The sequence below is a fragment of the Cryptomeria japonica genome, chromosome 3 (genome assembly GCF_030272615.1).
Source record: "Cryptomeria japonica chromosome 3, Sugi_1.0, whole genome shotgun sequence".
NCBI lineage: Eukaryota > Viridiplantae > Streptophyta > Pinopsida > Cupressales > Cupressaceae > Cryptomeria > Cryptomeria japonica.
This window is the reverse complement of record NC_081407.1, coordinates 552,660,957-552,686,456: the sequence shown is the minus strand read 5'-3', so window position 1 is coordinate 552,686,456 and position 25,500 is coordinate 552,660,957. Positions and strand designations below refer to the sequence as shown.

Here is a 25,500-nt window from a genome sequence, read left to right as displayed (position 1 = left end):
TGAGATTGAAGGCGTTGGGTTGTTAGTGAAGATGAGGAGACATGGGCTCTAAGAAATGTGGAGCTCAAACCGGGTGACCGAAAACACTTCCAAAAATGCCACTGTGATACACACTGAAAACTGAGCTCAAAACAAACCATAAAAATGCCGAAGGAACATAACTGCAATGGCTCCCAGATGCATGGAGTTCCCTAACTGACCACATTAGCTTATGGGAACCCGAGGGACAGGTCAACGGTCGCCAATTGCCGAAGCCTAGAGAGGGGACATTACATCAGCTTATGTGGAGAAGGTTGGAGAAGGTTGTTGCTTCAATTGCTTCGTTTGGATGTTTGAATTTCAATCAAAGAAGGGCATCTTTATTGCTGCTATTGTTGACTGTCAAACTTCAGATGTCCTATATTCAACCTGCAACATCCAGGAATGAATTAAATCAAGGTACTTTGGTGTGTTTTAAATTATTGGGTTGATTGCCAAGCCGTCCATATTGTTGTCTTCAAGTTTAGCCATAAATGTATCTCAAAAAGTATTGTAAAAAAACATTATGAATGAATGTGAAAACATCATTCAAAATGTAAATCCCCTACTGATTTTTGCCCAAAATTTTTCACTTTTCCTTCTGAGTGATTTTGTCAAATGGTTTGCTTGCTTATTGCGTTTACTGATTTTCTGAGTTTGATTAGTGGTTTGCTTTCACTGTCTTCTGTTTCAAATCTTTGGTTCTTGTTTATTGCATATAAAGGTGAAATATGTTTCCAACTCTTTGCACGAGATACAAATAATTTGCAGGAAATGTAATCCATAAACTCTCATTCATATTAAGTTTAAACTGACATACAATACCATATTGAGACTGATATGCCTTTAAAGTCTTTAGCAGAAGCACATAGCAAACTGATTGCAGACCTGGTAATTATTGCAGGACTGATAATAGCAAAGGATTACATCTTTTGAAGGCATTATCTGCCATAGTATCTTCTTAGCAAGGTCAACTGAATGCTGATTCCAATCTGAAATCAATATGACAGTGCTCAGAAATATACAACAGCAGTAGTAGACCTAGACAACAATAAAAATCTTCACCATAATTCTCGTCCAGGGCCAAATAGCAGCAACAGAAAATAAGTTATCATTCAATATGTATTTCAGACTAACCCCATGCCTTAGTCTCAATGACAGATTGACCCCCACAAGGAAGCTTAAATGGCAGCAAAGTAGAATGCACAACATGATTATTAATAGCTACGGCTTAGAAGAAAGGTTGACATCCTCATCCAACTAGCATTTTGACCATATCGTTGGCCATGACCCTCACCTTAACCTTCACAACTCTGCTTGCCTCACATTCAGGAATTAAAGTCTCTTTCAATGTCTCTGTCAATCTCTTTGTTTATCACCCAACTCTGCAACATGATATCTCACGCTGAGAGTAGATACAAACTCTCCATTAATGCAGCTCAATTCTGCGTTATGCTCATGCCTAGATTGAAAAGAAACCATACTCCCAACAAAGAGAAATGATACCTCACGCCATCATAGGGAAATGTATGAATTTTGCCATCAAATGAATTGATAAAACTTCATGCTTAGGGCAGATTACCAGCAATACTTGATAAACACTTTTCACAAACAATAAGTTGTTCGTTAATGAAACTTCCAGTTGTCCAAGCACAAACAACTAGCAAATTTCAAACTGCAAGAAATTTTTTCTTCAATGAAGACTTTACCAAATTTCCAAACCTCAATCTTTGAATCCAATTGCAAACTCTAAGCGACTCTGCCACATTACCAGTTAGGAAGGAATCTTTGACCATCGAAACTGATCTTCCCAAGAGGGTTTTCATCCTCTAGAGGCTAAGATGTACCTAGTTTGAACTCCAAAACCTCAAGGGTTTCAATCAGAGAAATAGAATAAACAGCATAGTACCATATGAGCTCTCAAACCCCTTTTATAAGTCTTAACAAGAATATTTCCAGAAACTCCTTTATAAAATCACTTTATTAATTAAATAAGCCTTATAATTTCGCAATATGATTTATTTTATTTTTATAACATTTCCGACAATTAAAGTCACATCTCAACATCCCATCATTTAAAACTTTCCATTCTCTTTCCAACGAGCTTTAATACTGAGGTGCTAGATAAATTAATTTATTTAAAATGGCAACCTTAGTAAAATTAATTAAATATAACTCAATATTACACCCAATTAATGGAAATGGCTGAAATGCATCGGAATTGAAAACTGAATACATAGGAGACGATGAAAGATGATAATTGGACCTGATTGGGTGAATTACTCTAAATAGATGCTCCCTCTAAGAATCTTGGAGAACACATCACGAATAACACCAAAAAGCGTCAAATAAGTTGTCTAAACCATATGACCTCACTAGTAACATCAAATTACCACTCTGATCAAGCTAACACACACCCAAAAGGTCAGTGTTAACAACAATGCAAGAGAACTTGAAAATGGGGACACTACAGTCCTCCCTTCCCAAAGATTGCTTGTCGTCAAATAATACCGACATAATACTAAAAACACCAAACTGAGCTGGATTGCAAACCAATGTAATCCTCGGGTCCCAAGTCAATCTCAAAAAAGAACCAACATGCTCACGTTGCGCCACTCTAATCATAACTATAAAACCATTGTGCCCAAACTCAACTCTCTTCTCTTGGAGCCCCCAAAACTAATCATCATCAAAACCCAAATTGAAATAAAATATTATTGAAATAAAATATTATTGATATAAAAAATATAAAAGTTTTAGTTAATTCTAATAACTAAATCCAATACTATTTTTTTTCAGCATGTGCAAAGGTGTAGTCGTAGGAGTTTGATAGGAGTAGAAATAGGTGAATGGTGCAAAGAAAAAAATGGTGAAAAGAGAAAAAATGATAGGTGATCTGAAGTAGATAGGGTTTGAATAGGTTGTAAGGTTTGGGTTTTGAGTGTCTTGATTCTTTGGTGGGTAGATTGCAGAAGGATTCTCTTCCTTTTCTCTCCTAAGAACCCACAAACCCCGTCTTGGGGATGCTCAAACCCAAAACAGATTCACAAATCTTTGTGGTCCTTTCCATGAATGTAGTGCATTTTGTAGGGAGAAGATCACTTCAATAGATCTTAATTCATCTCCCAAAAAGATGTTGTAGACTTTGGTCAATGATAATGCCCTGGCCCTTCGAACCAGATTGGATCTTGTACTTTCTCCTTATTTGTTTGGCAAAATGCATTTTCATTGGGTGATTTGAAGTGGTGTTGGTAGAGGATCCCATTGATTTTCATATCTCATATGCTTTTGTTAATGCAACATCGACGGATGTTGGGAATAAGTCCCTTATCCTTAGATTCTGGGGGAAATGTATACCATATGAGCTTTTTGTAAGGTGGACTATGTCAATTTGGAGCAATTTGGCTATTCCTAAAACTAAAAAGTTTGGACTTTGGCTTCTTTCTTTTTCACTTTAAATCCTCAAATGTTTGCAACTTTATGAAATAGAATGGTCCTTGGTTCTACAAAACAATTTGACCTTTTCATTTCTCTGTAGACCCCTTCCTTGAATCCAACAACTCTTAAAATTACCTTCATACCAATTTGGATTTGGTTGTAGAGTTTCCCCTTGGTCACACAATAAGAAGATTCATTAGAAATATGGTTGATTAGGTGTACTATTTTGTAAAAAAACATTCAAGTCAATGGCTCCAACAAACAAATTCACAAGGGTTTGTTCCATGATTGATATTTCTAAACGTGTGCCTCACTTTGTTAGAATCCACTCCTCTTTTGGAAACTAGAGTCAATTATTTAATTATGAAGGCTTACCACTTAGATGCTTTCAATGCCACATGATTGTTGCATGCATTGCAATTAAATCATAGAGTTTAAAGGCGATTAGTCTCAAAAAGTGGACTAAGAAGTTAGGCTCCCCAGATGCTGATTTCATTTGGCATGATCATGGTAAGTTCTTGGAAATTTAAAAGGAAACAAGGTTTGATCCTATGACTCTTGTGGATAGCTCGAATACTACAAAAACCCCTTGCATCATTGCCCCACCAGAAATGATATCTATGGTTTTAATTTTCTTTTTAAAAATGAGGGCAATAACTCAGATGATGAAGGTAATTTTCCTTTCATGGATGAATTAGATGAAGAGTCTCTCAATTCCCTTGACCATGATGATGTGGTTGTTCCTATCAAGATGTGCTCTTGAACTGAATCTACAAGGTGCAGCTCAAAACCATTAATATCATTCCAGGGAAGGACAAAAATATGCAGTGGAGAAACTCGAGATTGAAGGAAGGGATGTCATTGAGGAAGGCACTCAATGGACCATGGATGCTCTTCTTACTAGGAGTAGAAGGAAGGGCTTAGTAAAATGGGTTTGATGGCTTGTTTTTGTTTATAGAGTGTTATTGGTTATGTTTAGTCTTTGACTCTTTGTGCTACTCTATGATCTCTTACTCAGAAGTTCTATTCCAAGTCTCCTATTGGTTTCTTTAAACCTTATCTGCTCCTCTAAGTTAGTAATCTTTATTCTTTGTGCTCTCTCTTTGTGGGTCTTAAGTTCTCTTCATTTTCATTTTTTTCATTCATCGAGTGTGGGCCCTAACGCCACAACATACAAAATAAAAAAAAAAGAAAAAAGTTTTCTTCTTATTGCTATAAAGATTAATCTAATTGTTGTCAAGATTAAATTAAATATGATTTATAAATAATAATTATCTATATGAATTTAAAAGAATTTAAAGCAAAAAAATTAGTATAACATTTATGAAGATTATGATTATTAGAAATAAATAATATTATTATAAAATGTGATTAAAAATGTTAAAAGAAGTTATTAAAATATATGTATAAAATAATAAAACTAAAGTTCAAGTCATGAGGAATAGCTAGAAAAGGAAAAATAAATAAGAAAGCAATAAAGATGAAAATATAAAATAATGCAAAAATAAGAAAGTTGAGGTGATATTGTAATGGGTGGAAAATTAGGGTTAGGGCTAAATTAAGATAATAAAACCACTAAATGACCTAATTCACCATTTGATTTGGAAGGAGAGGGAATCTAATAGATCTAGCCTCAAAAGACTGAGATTTTGAGAAGATTCCAAGCTCTTTGGATAAGGCCTTTTTCTTTCTAAAGTCGAATTGAATTGTTTGTTTGATAATTAGGGCAATTGAAGTATTCTAATAGAAACAATATGCTACAGATGTTGCACGGAGCCATTGACTTGGATTTGGGCAAAATAAGCTGTTTGGAATATGCTCTCAGAAGTTTGACCTGATTTTTTGGGAGGTCCTTCGAATTTTTTACCATTGAAAGTTGAACCTATTTATCTCTGTGAACTCTGTCGATCCTCCTGGGCATAGCTTCGTACCTGTTTCCTGCACAGAGAGAGAGAGGGAAAATTGTTGGGGATAGGGGTTTGCCTTAGGTCAAACCCTGGTTTTGGAATTAACCATGAAATTGAATTGATAAATGTAATGAAAGACTGGGTAAAATATTTTCCTTTTGAGGGAAAGGCTGAAAATGATCGAAACACTAATGATGTGCCTTAATGAAGTTTTGTTTGACCTTCACAAAGGAATTAGGGTTTCATGTATGTTGCCTACAACATAGATTATGGATGTCATCTTCAATGTCTGAAACTTGACTTCACTTCAGCTCCAATGCTTGATGAAAGACTGATTGCTTGCTCACTTGAATTTGCTAGAGTGTAATTGAGATCTTGAAGTCTCTTAGGTTAAATTGAGAGGGGTAGACCTCCTTTTTTACTTGCTTGTCGAAAAACAAATTGAATTTCCGACACAAGCTGACACGGGATCTAGGTCCTTGCTAAAATTATGTGACGGTTATGAGGCCCCAAATTAGGCCCTTTTTGAGAGGACCATGGCCTTGGGTGCCATGGTCTTGGAAATCAGGGCTCTAGGATTGGGAGGAGTCTGTAAAGATAGTGAAAAAGCATGTTTGATAGGTAATGTGAGCAGAATCAGCACTTCAGTCAGTCCTTGGAAGCGGAAGCACCAAAGTGAAGTCCAAATGAGGACAAAATTGTAGGTGAGTACAATTTAGGACGCTACAAATATAATCAAAGAAAAAGGGTAATGGAATAATTCATAACAAACCAAAATGGTGATAATTAATGAGTCATGAAAAGGAAATAGATGGAAAAGAAAACATGGGAGAAAAGCAATTGATAAAGATAATTAGAGTGTAATTAGGGGAAGGACATGTCGGGTTGAAAAGCAAAGAAAAGGATTGATCAACCCAGATAATAATGGTAGACAAATAGATAGTCTAGGAGGAAGGATATGTGGAGATGGAAATTGATGAAAGGGTAGAATATGACAAGCGGGAAAGGAAAGTGGAGTTGGAGAGGGGGCATTGTTGTAATGTCTTATTTTATGTCCTTTCCAATTTCTTCCAGGTAGTCCAACTTTCTTCGAGGGTGCTTGTCTTTTCGGATTAGAGTTCCGATAGTGGCAGTGAATTTTGGAGATCAATGCTAGTTTCATGGTACTTTTCAGGTACAGTTTTGACATTTCAACTGCATTCGAAACTTCTTGGAGGAATACTCTAGTTTGGAAAATATCAAATTTATTTAGTTGGATCTTCAATGAGCTTCTGTATATGTTGGTACATTCAGAATTCACCTTTGAGCTATTTTTGTATTTTTTTGCAACTTTAAGTGGATGTGCGAAAATTCATTAAAATATTAAATAATTAATATGTAAGTTGTCAAAAGGTGAATTAAAAGTTGACTTATATTAATTATATATAAATGTGAATTGCAAGTGACTTCTTGATATCTAAGTCACATAGTGACATCCACCATGGCTACTCCCAGAGGGTGGATCCATCATCGCTACACCCATGAGTGGAAAGGAAATATATCACCTCTTGTGATATCAACCATCATGGCTTATCCATAGATATCACTTCACGTGATATCCACCATTATGGCTTACATATAGATATCTCCTCACGTAATATCCACCATTATGGCTTATCCATAGATATCACCTCATGAGATATCAACCATTATTGTGAGATTGTCACCTCACAATGTTGGTAAGATGCACAAGTGTTCATCATTGTGAGATCGCCACCTCACAATGATATTCACCATGGCTCATCCAGAGGGTAAACACACAAGTACAAGAAAATCACCACAAACTCTCTCATGTGGTGTTGTCATGGCGTCACACACATGACATCCACCATGAACCGTATTAGAGGGTGGAGATAAGGGCTTACACCTCAGGTCTCTCTCAAGGAGAAATGCATTAACAAGAGTTTACACTTTAAACTTCTCTCTCAAAGAGAAGAATGCATTAGAATAAAATATAAATATATATCAATGATGCTAAGATTCAATCTCAGCTAGGGCTTCATTCTTCACCATACCAAGCTTATCTCGAAAGTATACAAACTTTACTCTGGAGAGAGGCTTGGTGAGAATGTCTGCCGTCTAGACGTAACTCAACTAAATAGCATTTCTTTGTACCATATCTCTAGTATAGTGATATTTGATCTCCATATGCTTTGACCTATTATGAAATACAAAGTTGGAGTCTGCATCACACTTGGTGAGTCCCAAGCTCACCAAATATCCATCTATTCAGGGATGTCCCGACCTAGGTGTCAGCATAAGGGCCTTTCAGCCTACACACATGGAACTCCATCCCATGAATCATAGCTCTTTGACTGCTACAGTTTCCTGATTGCTAAAGAAACCATCTCGACATGGTCTACTCCCTTTGGATCAAAAAATGACCACAATTCTCGGAAGTCAACTGAAGCAGATCCTCTAGCTGCTCCCTCTGTCACGGAAGCATACCCTGCTCACATGGTTCCAATCATGGAAGATACCTTGCTTCAAGAGACTCTCATCATCTGGTATGATCTACATACGACTGAAAGTGCTAGATCCAAGACTCATAGAAACAGGGTTATCCTCCATTATTGTCTTCAAGTTTGATTACAGATCACTACATGTCAACACAATAAGACTAAAGAATATATGAGAGGGAGATGCATTAAGACGATGGATATCATGGTGGGGTGCAAGATGATTTGAGATGGCTATCATACACGATCTCTATCCCTCGGGTGAATTGTGACAAGTAGACCATCTTTCATGGATAATATAATTGTAAGCTTGGGAATCACGGGATGTTTATCGACTATCTTTGTCTGATAGGGAATGAGAATAGAAGTGGCCGCCCCCAATTTCATGTGCCAGTACGTAAATTCCCTTCCAGTGCACTGTCGTGGCTCTGTGTTGAATATTGCAAACTTGAAATCCGATTGCCTCACAAACCGCTTGTTCTGCAATCATCTTTCTAGCCTGAATTCCACGTAGTCCTCCCCCCACACGCTCTCCAGCTTGCCGCATGAGTAAATCGAATACAACACCTGGGCACCCTTCTCCGTCTACGTACTGTTCGATAAAACATCATCTTGGGCTGCCTCCATGCCCTCCACAACGATGGGCGGATACATTTGGAGGCTCTCCAAAAGTGTTGCGTGTAGATAATCTATTTGCTCCACATCCTCGAACTCAAAATTCCGCTCGTTGTTTATACTTCTCTTGAGGATGATAACATGGAGCTCTGCTAAAATCTTGGCTTCAACTTCCGGGTGCTGAGCCACCAACTAGAAGGAAAATGTCAGCCCGACAAAAAGCGTATCGTTGTCTGTCGTAATGAGACTAACCATCGACAAAGGGATCATGTCAAGAGAATAATCTCGTCTGCCTTCTCGTTCAAGTCGGATGTAGGTCCAAAAGGCGCCCAAGCATGGAGAATCATAGAGATCATAACTGACGGCGGAGAGGCGGGCGAGCAAGTCATCCACAAACTCGTAAACGATCACCTAGCCGGACATAAGACGAGCCTCGGCCCCGAGGCTCAAGAACTTCATCATTTTCCAGCAAAAGCGAGGTAGAATGGCTCTCAACAGTAGTGCCTCTACCGCCTCATCAAACACATCCAAGAATGGAACCGTGGTTAAATCTAAATCGAGTGAAGCGGGGTCAATCCCAAACCCGACCATGCATGTATCAAGTCGAAAGCAAGGTGTTGGAACACATCCTGCAGATTGAGGGGAATATTGTTGGCAACAGCGTGAGAGAGCAAGGGTATTGGTTTTTTTTGTGCACTGCTGCAGATAGGGTCGTGACGGTCTTGTTACGGAAGGCCAGAGAGGCGAACGCCAAAGTGATGAACTTATATTCATTTGCTTGAAGGGCTCTCCATCTTGAACAATAACGGAATCACCAAAAAGGTTGCCAAACATCTCCGTAAATTTATCCCCTTTTCCGAAATTATGGTATATCGTTTTCACTATGTACTCTATATTTACAGGGTTGGTTGTCAGTATCTTAGTTTTCCAAGGGCCTGGGAGCAATAGGCCAACTTGGAGCTCCCTTAAAACTTCCTTGCATCTTCCATTGGGAAAGTAGAATGATGATTATTATTGCTGCAAAAGACAGGGTAACCGGCGTCATGGCGATGCCTATAAATTCATTTAGCCTTCCCATTGCCACCAGTCTCAATTCAGTCCAAATATTGAAGCTATGGATCTGAGATACGACTCCCATTTATTGTCTCTCCTCTCGGGTTGAATCCATCTTATCACCAAGGAGCAGGCACAAGAAACGTTACTGCTTTAATACCATGTTGTTTTTAAATGCTTGTTTAACCACAGGCAATGATTTGCCCTCCCAACCATAGACAATTCACAATTGTCTCGCCCGAGCATCCTGGTATGTCAATTTGCAATTGTATTCCATTGTTATTATATCTTATTGAATGAGATCACATATCTCATTATATATGCGAGAGGTGACTTTTCACCAAGGGTCATCACACTTCACATGTGACCCTATTAATTTAATAATTATATTATTACATAATAATATAGTTATTTCATCTCACAATAATAATATAATTATCACATAATAATATAATAATTATATTATCAATCACAATAATTTTATCATCAATATAATAATATCAATAATTATATTATTAGAATATTATAATAATATAATTATATTATCTCAACCTTTATGTTATCTATGTCGGCCTGTAGGAATCCGACCATAGCTACAATAACATTAACATCTCCTCCAATGCTATGAGAACCAAATCCTTCCTTTGTTGTACACAAGGAATTATACAAATGTAGATAGACTAAACCCACCCTATTTCAAAGATAACACTATCCACAGGTATTGTCAAGGCCCCCCTCACTCTATGAAGGTACAAATTGAAATTGATGCTTTTCATGTAGGGTATTATATGAGATGATGAAAATCCTACAATCTTTGATGCCTCCAATGTCCAATTCGATTGTGTTACACACTATCTACCTAATGTGAAATGTGAGCCTTTGAAAGCCCCATTAGGTCTAGTATGGATGGCCTTGAGAGCACAAACATTTGATAGCATAATGCATAAAAAATGAAACTAATTGTGAACCTTTATGCAATATTAGTTAACACTTTATTTATCCAAAATTTCTTTATAATACTTATGCCTGTCTTGTAGTTTCTAGGATGCATAGAAGAATGTCTATAAGTTTTAAACCATAGGCATCTTACAAAGCAAGTCAAACTTCCTACGAAATCCCTAATAATCAAACCTTCCATGCATCCATGTTATTTCAATATTTGGCTTAAAAGGGAACAAATTAACTTGATTTTATCACCAACTCCAATACGAACAAGACTATTACACAACCATACTTTAAACAAGGAGTTAGGAGTATGTGTGAAATATTAATATTAAACATAGAATTTTTGTGTTTTGATTTTCGAACTGAAATCTATCTCTCCCTAGAAATATAAATATATTCTTGATAAAATTGTATTGATATTGAAAAAGGAAAGGATTAGAATGAGGCACCACATGTCTTTGCATTTGTTGGCTCTTTGTGGACTCCAAACTCACCTTGCAATTCTTAAAAAGAAATTGTTAAGTTGGAAACTCTTATCATTTTTGAAATAAAGAACAATCTTTTGTTCAAAACTCACAACATTCATAGGTGGTTGATAGACCCAAAAACTTTAATCCACCACTGGGTGTGTACTTTTGTTCAAGATGAGCAATATTGTCCACAAATCTATATGTGACATTGTTTTCTATACTTGCTAGTGACCAATAGTGAATCCAAAGAATTGCAATTCTCGTGGTAAAAGTTGAGCTCTAGTGTTGAATGCTCATTCTATAAAATGCCTTATTGAATGAACTTTAATGACGTTCATGGGACCAAGTGGTCTAAGAGATCAATAGAACACATTTCTAAAACTGTCTTCCCTTTAATTCAAATTCATAAACTTCTGCTGTATTCTACAACAGAATGTGACTACCCATTGTTGCTTGCATTCAAATTCTCAAATGTGTAATACAAAATTGTTACATCTTCCCAAGGCTAGTAACCGCTTTGATAACATATTTAATGGTGAGCAAACTGCATATACAGATTACACCATTATTGCACAAAAAGAAAAACACAAAATAATATGTAATATGATATAATTGATTCGGGATTTCAATATGTTAATTTTTTACACTACATTGCTATGGCTTATAAAGCCTTTATTTTCCCATACTAACTACTCAAACTCTTAGGAAAGGATCTCCAAATACTAATAGTCTAACTAATTTATTTGTTTTTGATTGGTGAGGAGGGATTTTTAGCTTGGCCTGACCCAAGTGAGTCCACAAAAGGGGGACCTCATCCCTGGCATGAACACACAAAATCAACTTGAATAGTCAAGACCCACAAGCATAGTAGCCCAGCAAGGGTACAAAGCTTGTGAGCACACTAGCCCAATGAGGGTTTGGAGCATAGTATGGTGCACTAAGTCACTTGGCATAAACACTAATAACATCAATGCTAAGGTTCAAACTTGTGAGAAGATTGGATCAGCAAGGGCACAAAGCCCATGATCACAATAGCCTGGGGTTTGTGGAGGGGGGGTTTGAACCTTGGTGGCACCTCAACAATGCCACACTTTAACCATTGCACTATGCCATGAAAGACAATATTCCAACTAATTTATTATTAAATATTACAAACTAACATTTGTTAGTTACTTTTTTATCTAACCTATATACTATAGATGTAATACTAATTCTGAAATAAGGATCCCTTGGAACTAGATATTGAAAATTTTCTTTATAATAGTGGTAAATATTTGTTCATCAATTTTTTCCCCAAACTTTTTGCTCTATAATATCGCTCAAAAACACTAATTGCATCAATTGAGCAGCAAAATTACACGGAAATAAAAGGTGTTGTCCTATGAAGGATAGTAAAATCTATGTTGAGCACTATCATAAGGGATTTAATTATGCATGTTAAATGTATAATTGCCACTGAATGGATGTTAAACTCTCTGTGCAGCTTTACTTTTTAATACTACTAATCCATTTTTATTTGTTTTGCATAAATAAGTGGATGGTAAGGCGTTGGATGTCTTATCTAGAACTAGAAGCAATGATTAATCTGATGGAATGGAATAATGATCCGCCTTGCTTCAGTCTTAGGTATTATAACTTGTGATCATGAAACCCACATACACATTTCATTTGTGTTTATTGAAGAAAATGTGTTGATTACTCACTTGTTTGGAATGATAGAGCAAATAACAACAAAGGAATCTCAAGAGACGTTCTAGTAGTCTTGCTAAACAAGCTAGAGGTATACTCTTGAGTTGGACATAGTCTCTTATCCTTAGGCTTCTTTCTTGTTAAGATTTGAAAATATTAATAATCTGGACCAAAGTATGATTATTTCTCTGTTTTTCCTTAGTGAATTTATGTATAAACCACTTATTTTAGCTGCTTTGCTTGTGTGTACTATAAGATTATATGATTAAGAAAAAATTATCTTCTATTTTATCACTATTTGTTGGATGTATTCTTAGCAGTATAATGCTACCAAGTCATCCAATCCAAGGAATTTAGGTGGACAGTGATTGTATGTGCCTTGTCATAATATTTCGTTAGAAACTATTGTACTTTAGTGCTTTGATTATAATCTTTACTTGCATCCATATTGCATGTGATACAATCTAATACATTTGACAATATAAGGCAGCTTGTTTATGCACTTGCACGTTCTCTCACCTGCTCTAGTACCAATGGCTTCTATAGTCAGACTTAATAGACCAAACAAATTTGACTCAAGAAAATTCAACAACTAAAAAAATTACATAAATTTCTTTTAAAAAAAATAAAATTTATGCAAAATTTAGTTACAAAATGTGTCAAATTAGTCCATTTCATTTCCATGCATAGCACAGGAACAAAACGATCATGTAAAATCTATAAACTTTTTAAAGCCTTTTGCATAGATGTGTACAGAAGTAAAGAACACACATCTTCCAAACTTTGGCATGAATATAAAGTTCTGTATGATAGAAATAAGGTCCAATACCATTTTCAGAATTAATATGGTATTTCAGTGTACTCATACAATGGTTCAAGAACTAGAGGACTAGAAGCACAAACCCAATAAATTTTGTGCTTATACTATTCTATGGGCCGTTTGGGCCAAACGTTTTCTGCTTTGACTGGCCAGTTCAACTGGCTATTTGCTATCCATGCTAGCAATTCTGAATTTTATGAGCTATCACAATTGGCAGAAGAGGTACAGCTTGTACATCCTGTGGATACAAATTTGCATGTTGCAGCATCTGATTCCAGAAAATAAATTTCTTGAGAGAAGAGCTCAAATTGCCAGGAGAAAGCAGATCACTGAATACCTTTTTAGTATGAAGGACATTTTATCTTTGCTAGCTACATGGATCTTCTATCTATGCTTGAGAAACTATTTTCAACCTAAAACAGAAATTGATTGCAGTTTCTTCCTAAGAAGGATGATGTTAAATCACACGTTGCACATTTTCTGATTTTACATGTCATGTGATATATGTTACAAGTCTTCACTGTCACATGCCATGCTACTATGTTGGATACTTGTTGGTCATGACATGTTATATTTGCCATCATATAGCGGTCATCTATTGTAAATATCAAATTTACTAATTATGCAGTTTTGAATTGTTTTTTTTTGTAAAGCACAAGATCTAGTCAATAACAGAAGCAGTCCAAGACAAATTATTTTCTGTTGGTTAGTGTTTTTCATTGACAATCTCAAGAATTTTTACTTCTTATCTCAGCCCTCTTAATTTTTAATTTTCTCTATAAGAAAATGGAACCTCGAACATGGATAAAGTGAACAAAATAACTATAAAATGAGAGCAGCACATCTAGACGATTTTAGACATGGTATAAATTATATGCATTTCCTTTGTGGACACAAAATCTTTATAATTACTTTATTTAAGTAGGGAAACTTTATGTTGGTGTATTTATTTATTTTGTGCATGCCAGGTCCCATACAAGTTATCTCCCTACTTGGAAGAGTTTGTTCATCTCACAACTGGATTGCAGGTGTGTTTTCCTTAAAACAAATGCATCTGGTATTATACTTTAAACCAAGAAGATTGCATAGGACTAGTACGCTATGTTACTGGGTACTGCTAGTAAAGCACGGGTCTTGGTATGAGTACAGCTTGGGTACTTCCTAAGGGCCGTATCTGTGTGTAGTTTCATGCATTAAAATCTCAGTTTCACTCTTTATTGTTTTGGGCACGCTGTTTCCTTTATCCATTTAGTCCCAAATCTAGCATAACTTTGTGACAGCATTTTATATCAGAATATGCCAGCATCATTTCTGTTGCATTTGTGAGTTGTACCTGTGAACATGGGGTTAGTAAACTTTATATCAGCATTAATGAGATTGATTTCAGTTGATTACATCATGCATATGTAGCAGCTGTTTGTTTATGTTTCATGAAATCACTTTCCTTGTATTGTTTATGATTTGACATTGTGTAAAATTTTTGAAAAATGAAATCGAACCAGTTTCTGCACTTGACACAGCTAGTGGGAGTGGCAATCCAATTGATTGTGGTTCAAATGAAATTGAACCAAATGTTGATGTTGACCTTGATGCTTTTGATGAAGAAGAATGTGAATATTAAATATTGTTTGTAATTTGATTTTTCATTGTGTAACAACATTTTGAGACTTGAGTATTTTCATTTTTGCCATTTGGCAATTGTGAGTATCACTGTTCTTATCATTTATATTTATAAACATAATATATATATTATGTTTAAAAATATAAATGATAAGAACAGTGATACTCATATATATATATATATAGTTCACATACTCGGATTTGGAGAGTACTCAGCAAGCCCAAAATTTTCAACTCAACAAAAACTCAGCAAATACTCAACAATTCTTGGCAAAAACTTGGCAACTTAGAAAGTACTAAAAATTAAAATCTATTAAAGAAACATATAGTTTTTGTAAAATTCAATTACAAAATGTATTAAATTAAAAATTTACTTCTCAAAAGAGAAAATGCATGGTTTTATACCTAAAACAGCATATGTGAAAAATGCATTTTAACCTGTCTTTTACTTGCGTCGACATTTCTACCCATGTTTTTTTGCGTCTATAAAAAAGTGAGAGTTAAACTTGTGAAAACTCGCCCAACAAAAAAGATAGAGAGTACTTGGCAACTCGGAGAGTACTCGCAGAGTTTGCAGACTATGCCCATACCAAAGCAAAAAAAAAAATGCCATACTGGGTTTTGATTCCTGTACCCACACCTATACCTGAATCGGTAACTTAGCTAGTATGGAAAATGTCAAGTAAAACCCATATGCTATTCCAATATAGGAAATACAAGCCAACATGTCATGCCCATGCAATCTGAAAGCTCACACCTACTCCACCATTGAATAGCCATACTTAACTCCATGTCACCCTGCAATTTTTGTACTTGACTACTGTTTCCAACTTGTTTGACATTTTTTTAAGACTCTTGGAAATATCCAAGGCTTCTCTAAGTTTTAGGGATGAGAGGATATGGAGATAGGTGGACGGGTTTTAGGGGTGCAACTTTTTCCCAGGTTTTGTGGACAGCAGTGTGCTGGCTATTAAATTAATGTACAATTTTTTAAAGATATTACATAATAAATAACAAAAAGTTACAAAATGCTGGCCCCAAAGGTCAAGCTGCCATAGTACTAGAGTCTTAATATGTATAGACCAAAACTAATTCCCCCAAATTCCAGAAAGGAGTTTAAAATCTTGGGGTACAACAACAAAGTGATCTCACTAAAGTTTGATAATCAAAATCATCAGCAGGTCATTGCTTGAAGACCACACCTAATACCTAAGTTGCCGGTATGGGTACGGGTGCGGGTACGGGTACGTGGGTACAGTACGCCGGTACGTTTGGGTACGTCCGTACAAAAAAATGTTAAAATCATAAATATATACATATTTGCAGCGTAAAGAGCAGAAATAAAAATTAAATTTAGAATCCCAAATATCATCCATATGCTAAACAAAACTTGGGAAAAAATTTATACAAATATATTTGGAAATTTTAAATATCCATTTGTCAAAATTTACTTACATAATAATTAATAATTTAACATTTTAAATAAATCATTAACATTTATGAATTAATTTTAAAATTAAATATTTAAAATTTATATAAATTTAAATCATTAAATAAAAATAATAAAATTATATTTCAAAAATTAAAATTAAATTGTAACTTCCTAAACCAAAAAAATAAACCTAAACCATAAATGATAAAATCTAGATTTTTTAGCTTATTATAATAAATAAATAAAATAATTTAAACAAACAAACAAATAAAAAAATAGATATAAATCGTAAAACTATAGCAAAACAAATTAACTCCTACATTGTCGTGACCTGTCTCTCTACCGGCGTTGAGCTCTGCCTGGGTCGTGTTGGGCTGTGCTTGGTCGTCGCTCTTTGTTCGTGGCTTCTCCCGCGTTCATCATCCTTCTTTGTGGCTTCTTCGTGCTTCTCCTGCATTCTTTTCTGCCGCCAAAGAGAACCACACGTATTAATTGTTGTTTTGCTTTTCGCCTTAAGGTTTATATTAAACCCGTTTTTCAGACTAAAAGCAAAACAAAAAAAACCCTCGAAAACGTGACGAAATCGCCATATCATTCCAAATTCGTCAGGATTCTTGGTTGGAAAACTGGATGCGTTTCCAGGGCTAAATGAAGGAACCCTATTCGATTCCACAAGGATTCCAGGATGATTCAGATTCAGAAACGAATCGTACCTGGAATCTGCAGGAAAAATGGACGTACTGGTAACTTAGCCTAATACCAATGATTTATAAACAATACGAATTGAAGAACATCTTAATGTTCTCTTGAGCATAGATATTAATTTTATCTATTTCTTTGGTAGTCCTCTTTACTTGAAGATCATTCCTTGCATGACATTGATGTTCATTGTAATGTCCCCTTTTGGGATTTCCCTAAATCTTGCCTTAGATTACTATTCTCAATTGATAAGGGAGGGTTAGAGGGAGGGTTCCTTTATCTTCTTAAAGGGAAAACAGTTTGCCGGTCCCTTTATTGTTTTCTGTTCTACTAAAATATTCTCCCTTTTGATTCTTTTTTCATTCAGATCAGAGTGTAGATCGAACTTCTGTATATATCTGCATATTAATCTATTTGTATGTGTTTTCTATCTGCATATTAATCTATTTGTATGTGTTTTCTATCTGCATAAGGAATTCACTGGTAATCATACCCAGATGCTGTTATAAGCAATCAGTCAATTTCGGTGTGGCTTTCTGAAGGTCTATGTCTTTAAGTTTGATCCGCCTGTGATGTTGATGTAATTCTGAGTGCAGTCTATTTCTTTCCAACCGATTCATGTATTATGGATTAAGTATGACTGTCTTACATATTGCAGTCTATATTAATATTACTACTGAATTCTGCATAAGAACATTATCAGGCTTCATATATTAAGCATACATATTAAGCACATCCCCAACCAAGAACAAAGATGTTACTGCCCGTAACTTAATAACAGTTCTGATTTGATCTGATCGATGGTGATCTCCTTGGATGCTTGGATTCCTTTCCTTTATATCTCTCAATGTGAGGGAGGGGTCACACCTCTTCACCATGTATGCCCTTTGGCAAGAGGCACACCCTTTCACCATCAGCACCCTTTGAAAGAGTGCAAATCTTAATTATTTCTGCCCCTTTGAAAGGGACAACCTTTCACAATCAGATCTGCACTTTTATTTAAATTAGATCTGCACCTCTGATTCCCAAATTATCCCCCTCAAATGAGGTTCTCTTCTCCCTTTTATATCTCATGTTTGAGGGAGTCACAACTTTTCATTTCATATCTTTGACCATTCATTAACCAAATTAAAATTTAATTATATTCTTTTATATTTTAATTTTAATTTTACTATTATCATCTACTATTAAATTGTATTTCAAAGTGGGGACATTACATTCATCCAATGGGATACCTTTATCGAAACAAGACAAAGTATAGTTCAATCCCAATTTGGGCATAGGTTCATCTTGTTTCTTCATATTTCTTGGGTTATCAGCAATGTTTTTCAGCAATTCTTCTTGTGGAATAGTTTGTTTTTCCTCATTTAGATTCTGAGTATTTGCAATAGAGGGGTCATTGATTCGATGTTTCCTAGTATTTGGATGGTTCTATTGGTGTTCCGAATTTGGCTGCCATTCTGCATGCTTCAAGTATTTCTTGTGCAATGTGACAGATCCTTTCTGCATAAACTTGTAAAATTATATCTTTTGGGATATTGAAAACATTGTAAACTACGAATAAACAAAGGAGAAGATGACTTAGGAACAACTCATGGGTTGTTAGCTTTCCAAATGCATGAAAGAACTTTAGTAGTCAGAACAAGCCAAAAATTAGAATTATCCTTACTCAGTCCATCAATTTGACCTAACAAAATATCAAGCCACTCAATGTATTATTCTTTTTGAGCCCAACTATCACACCCAACAAGGAGCATAAGACAACTACTTTTAGCAAAAGGACAATGATGCAGGAGCATCTGAGCTTACGACGAATCCGACTAACAAAGTTGGCTTGTTTTGATTTTTTTTGTGTTTGCGGGTACTTTTGGTTTTGTTTGTAGGTCCTATATGTAATGTCCCCATTTTTCCTGTGATCACCCAGTTGCACAGTCTTGCCTGTTAGTGAAAGATGCCGACTAGGATGGCTCAATTCTGATTTGTTTGTTTCAATATTAATCTTTGACCAGCGTATTAATGCCTTGAGGTTTTGAAGGAGTTTTATGTTTTTTGAGTTTTTTTGAGGTTTATGCTTTGGGTTTTTACAATGCAAAAATGAATAACAATAGCAATACATAAAATAATTGACTGAAAATGAATTTCAGACTTCTGATTTTATTTATCAGCAAAGAACAAATGGAAATAAATAATTATTTTTATCAACCAAGGCAATAATGGTCTACTAGGAGTCCAGTGCTGGGAATTCAAGGTGATTTATTGGCTTGAACAGGTGGAAATATTGATTGAAGCACCTCCAGCTGCAACTAATGTCTCCATTGAACTTTATTCACCTACTGAATAATTATCTAAAATACATTTATGAAGAAATCCTAATTCCAATGCAAATCCTGAACTTTCCCCAGTAGAGACTCCAATTTGATGTGATTTCTACCCGCTAATTTGCTTCTGTAGCTCCAGTATGAACCAATTTCACCAAATAATTTTCTAATTCTTCTTATTTGCTGCTAACAATAAGTTTTGTACCTAAGAGCCAATTTAAAACCCTTGTATTTATTATTTTGAAACCCAAGGCTGCTCCAAAGGGTACGATTCAGCTAGGGAGAGAATGGCTGGCCACAAATTGCCACAAAACTCTGAAATAACTCCAAATACCTGCCCAAATCTGAAAATCAGGCTGTAACCCTGCTGTAGCTGCTATCAAACTCTGAATTTTGGCCCTTATTGGCAAGATATGAACATTCCAAGCAAGTCAATAGCTCAATCATGAGGGGGATTTCATCCTCTCACCCAAAATCTGAAGGTTTTCGTCTTCAAATTTAATTCAGACTCCTGCAAGAATCATTGCAGACCTGCAAATGCACAATGCTCTCAAAACAATAATCTCCAGTAATGCCAAATTGTACGTACAATGCTCTTTTAGCCTCCTCAACTCTAAGTCAAACTTCTCTTGGCATTATTTAAAGATTTTAAAGAATATTCCCTTCCCTCATAAAGCGGCCAACTTGAGGGTAAGCTCCACCATGAGCATTAACTACTTTTTTAAGTTATAAACTTGCCTAGGAAATCGAGCCAAGGGGTGCATTTTATGGTTTTAACTTTATAAAGTTACTTTTATTAAAATTCTCTATTAATAGAAAAAATAACTTATAAGGTTTTATAAGCTTTTAATATAAACTTTATTGAATAATTTCCCACCAAGCTCCAAAATTGGCTAAGTATAGCTCCTCCTGGTGAGCCAAACATCTCCTAACCACATCATTTGCTTCTGGAGACGGCTAACATGCAAATCTACCCCTCCTGGATGGTGACTAGAAAAGAGGGGATATGATAGTCCTCCCTTCCCGGGATTGCTTGTCCTCAAGCAACTGAAGAGCTGGATGCTGCAAAATCGCTTCTCCTTCCCAAGTGGCATCCTCTATGGGCAAATCCTTCCATTTAACCAAGTATTCATGGATTACTCTATTCCATAAATTCCTCTCAGGCTTATCTAGGATCTCAACTGGTACCATAACCATCTTCCCCTCCTCATCCGAGGGTGGTAATATTGATGAAGTCACTGTACCTTGTCCAATTGCCTTCTTATGGCAAGATACATGGAAGACATTATGAATTTTTCTCTCTGGCGGTAGCTCAATCTCATATGCCACTTCCCCAACTCTCCTCAACACACGGTATGGACCATCAAATCGGAGTTTGAGCTTCTCTACCCCACTCATCTTCAAAGTACTCTGTTGGTAAGGTTGGAGACGCAAGAACACCATGTCTCCAATCTCAAATGACCTCTCAATCCTATGGCGATCAGCATATAGCTTTTGCTGATTATGGGCTCGCTGAATGTTCTCCTTAAGTGACTTAAGAATCTCTTGGCTCTCCTGAAGCGATCCTGTGCTAATGGTGCTCTACTATCCCCAAGTGCCAAATCCATAAATGTCATAGCATCATAACCATATAGAGCAGGGAAAGGAGACATATCAATAGATATATGATGTGTTGTATTGTAGCAAAACTCTCCTAAATACAACCAACTAACCCATGCACATTGCTGTCCTTACACATAGTTGCGCAAGTACCCCTCTATCCATTTATTCACGATCTCAGTCTGACCATCAGTTTGGGGATGGTAGCTAGTGCTAGGTTTCAACTCTGTGCTAGTGAGTCTAAACATTTTTTGCCAAAAAGAACTCATGAACTTGCTATCATGGTCACTGACAATGGTGTTCAAAAGACCATGAAACCAAAATACCTCTTTGAAAAATACATCAGCAACCTGTGAAGCTGTATAATCTGCTGCTATGGGAAAGAAATGAGCATATTTGGTCAACTTGTCTACTACTATGTATATACAATCTTTCCCTTGCACCTTAATCTGATGATACCCTGATCGAAGATCAATCTTCGAGAAATAAATTGCGACGTAGCTCATCCAGTAGCTCATCAATGCGTTGAATGGGATACCGATTTTTAATGTTTTTCTTGTTGAGTGCACGATAGTCAATACACATGCGAAGGGTCCCATCTTTCTTCTTCACCAACACTACTGGATAAGCAAAAGGGCTGGAACTCTGTCTAATAAATCCCATATCCAGTAGTTCTCTAATGGTCTTCTCTATCTCGTCTCTGTAGGCCTTAGGATGGCGGTATGGAGTGGTCATGACCGGCTTGTCTCCCTCTTCTAGCTCTATCACATGCTCAAAGCCTCTATCAGGTGGTACACGAGATGGTATATCACCAAATATCACCACATGCTTATCTTAAATATGCTGGATATCTATATGAAAAGTTTTGCCATCCTAAGATGTGGGTGCCTTAGACGAGATAAAGCACTGTGTAGCCCAAAGGATGTCTCGGTGCCTGATAATAGTCTCCATCCTGCGTGAAGAAACCTCCTTGGGGCCTCCATCTGACAATGCCCTCAATATTCTCTTCTTACCATCAACTAGAAACTCCAACTACATCCTGCGGTGATCTATGACATATCTACCAATCCCCTGTAACCACTGCATACCAATAACTACATCATAATCCTCTAATGGTAGAACATAAAAGTATCTGTCAATGTGTACTCTCCCATCTGAATACCGAGCTGAGGAATCCTCCTGGTACATCCCAACATTGCACCATTTGCAACCTTTACTCCAAATCCTGAAAATTCCTTTGACTGTAACCCACGTTTCTGTACCAGGTGCTGATCAATAAAATTATGGGTTGCTCTAGTATCCACCAAACACACTACATGTTGCCCCTGTACATTTCCCTTGAGTCGGAAGGCGTGGAACTTAGGATAGCTCGAAAGTGTGGCCATAGTATCATTGGCCATAGCCAGCGTATCCATAGGATCAAGCTCAATCTGTGGTGGCTCATTATGTACTCTCTCATCACCAGTGTCCTGTATATGCTCATCCTCCATGTCTGAGCTCACCTCAATGAGATGGGCTTTGCCTTTGCCAAGGCATCTGTGACCCGGTTCCGAGGGCTCCTTGCAAGTAAAGCACAACTTCTTTCTTCTCAATTCATTCCTAGATTCCTGATCAATCTTAGTAGAAGATGTGTTTCCTGTCTGCGGATTGAATGACTTTTGGAAGGGTTTGGAGTTCCTGGAAATGTTTTTGTTTTGCTGAAAAGTGGAGGGTGGAGGTGAGCTATCCAAGTCTAATGTAATCTGTACGGCCTCCTGCAGATTCTTAGGCTTTAAAGCCTTGACTAAACCATGGAGTCTCTCATGGAAACCCTCGATGAAAAGCATCATTACCCTTCTATCGGGCGTCTCTGGCACCATCACTGCTATACGTTGAAACTCATTAATATAAGACTCCACATGTCCTGATTGCTTCAATAGAGCTAAGCCCTGTAATATAATTCCACGTCCTTCCTGTCAAGCCTGGCCATCAGTCTCTCTGTGAACTTTGAGTATGAATGAATGAGAGCATGGTTCTGAGTGACCAATCCATGGTGCCACCAATCGTATGCAACTCCCTCTAAGTGTAGGACAACAAAGTGAGTGGCTTCATCTTCAGCTATAGGTTTCAAAGATAAGTATATGTCCAACTTATGGACCCATGCTCGTGCACTAATGGAACCACTGCCATCAAATGTGGATAAGGTAAGTTTGTCTGTGGCTTTCTTCAAATAATTATTCCATTGCTGTTTGGGCCATCTATTGTTTTGTCCCCTCATAGAATCTCTACGCTGCATACAATATTGATGTAAAGGGAAAGCATCCCTGACGTGTATCGGAAGTTGAGCCCACTCATCACTGGCGGCCATAACTGTATCCTAAAAAGTCACTTCATTTTGTGGATCAGCCAATGGTGGTTCATCTCTAGGAGTGAACCGAGGAAGCATAGGTCTATCGGTTGTTCTAGTATGTGTCCCGTCTCTATTTGGTGAAATAGATGCACTTCCCAGGGAAGATGTGGTCCTATTGCTGCCATGACTCCTTGGAGGTGAAATTGATCTGCTATGCCTTCTATGTCTATCCCTGTGGTTTCCCAAATCCATCCTATCCAGTGTATCCTGTAATCTGTCAAGAGCCTAGACAATTCTCGGCTGCGCATCAGCCAAGCTTCTCATAATTTCGTTAGGATCAAGTCGCTCCCGTCTTCCTTCATTCTTGTTATTCCCTTGATCAGCCATATTATTCTCTGCTGGTTGTTCAGATACAAAGTTCAAATCCACCTGAGGTCTTTTGCGTGTGTAGAACCTGTAAGTGCCAAATCTGCCTCGATACATAGAATCACTTCGATGACCCCCAGGTTGGCAGGATCATCGCTCTGATACCACTGAATGATGCCGACAAGGAGATGGCTCAATTCTGATTTGTTTGTTTCCATATTAATCTTTGACCAGCATATTAATGCCTTGAGGTTTTGAAGGAGTTTTATGTTTTTTGAGTTTTTTGGAGGTTTATGCTTTGGGTTTTTTTGACAATGCAAAAATGAATAAAAATAGCCATATATAAAATAATTAATTGAAAATGAATTTCAGACTTCTGATTTTATTTATCAACAAAGAACAAATGGAAATAAATGATTATTTTTATCAACCCAAGCCAACGATGGCCTATGAGGAGCCCAGTGTTGGGAATTGAAGGTGATTTATTGGCCTGAACGGGTGGAAAGATTGAATGAAGCACCTCCAGTTGCAACTAATGACTCCATTGAGCTTTATTCACCTACTGAATAATTATCTAAAACAAATTTGTGAAGAAATCCTGATTCCAATGCAAATCCTGACCTTTCCCTAGGAGAGACTCCAATTTGATGTGCTTTCTACCTACTGATTTGCTCCTGTAGCTCTAGTATGAACCAATTTCACCAAATAATTATTGGAATTCTTCTTATTTGCTGCTAACAATAATTTTTGTACCTAAGAGCCAAGTTAAAACCCTTGTATTTATTTTTTTGAAACCCCAGGCTGCTCCAAAGGGTACAATTCATCTAGGGAGAGAATGGCTGGCCACAAACTGCCACAAAACTCTGAAATAAGTCCAAATACCTGCCCAAATATGAAAATCAGACTGTAACCCTGCTGTAGCTGCTATCAAACTCTGAATTTTGGCTCTTATTGGCAAGATATGAACATTCCAAGCAAATCGATGGCTCAATGATGAGGGGGATTTCGTCCTCTCACCCAAAATCTGAATGTTTTCGTCTTCAAATTTAATTCAGGCTCCTGCAAGAATCATTGCAGACCTGCAAATGCACAATGCTCTCAAAACAATAATCTCCAATAATGCCAAATTGAACTTCTCTTGGCATTATTTAAAGATTCCAAAGAATATTCCTTCTCTCATAAAGCGGCCAACTTGAGGGTAAGCTCCATCATGAGCATTAACCACTTTTTAAGTTATAAACTTGCCTAGGAAATTGAGCCAATGGGTGCACTTTATGGTTTTAACTTTATAAAGTTACTTTTATTAAAATTTTCTATTAAAGAAAAAGTAACTTATAAGGTTTAATAAGTTCTTATTATAAACTTTATTGAATAATTTCCCACCAAGCTCCAAAATTGGCTAATTAAAGCTCCTCCTGGTGAGCCAAACATCTCCTAACCACATCATTTGCTTGTGGAGATGGCTAACAGGCAAATCTACCCCTCCTGGATGGTGACTAGAAAAGAGGGGACATGACAGTTAGCCACCTCCACAAGCAATTACAAAGGCTAGGGGATGATTGGTTAGCCAAAGGGGACTTACACTTAGTCATTTTCTTGCTTTGGTGAGCTTTATAATAAAACTTTATGATATAAAGTTATAAAGTCACTATTTTCTAAAAATAGAAAAAGTTAATTTAAAAAG

General features: G+C 36.7%; 1 protein-coding gene across 3 annotated transcripts in view; it reads left to right on the top strand.

Moving 5' to 3' along the window:
• LOC131029889 (uncharacterized) overlaps positions 1-25,500 on the top strand; it is a 248,757-nt gene that overhangs the window by 133,415 nt on the left and 89,842 nt on the right. For 2 of the 3 annotated variants that reach the window (XM_057960547.2, XM_057960548.2), the window contains exons 7-9: positions 12,479-12,570; positions 12,664-12,724; positions 14,422-14,481. In XM_057960547.2, the coding sequence (XP_057816530.1) occupies positions 12,479-12,570; positions 12,664-12,724; positions 14,422-14,481 (213 nt within the window). The remainder of the gene's footprint in view (positions 1-12,478; positions 12,571-12,663; positions 12,725-14,421; positions 14,482-25,500) is intronic. The other variant, XM_057960549.2, reaches the window with a different exon arrangement.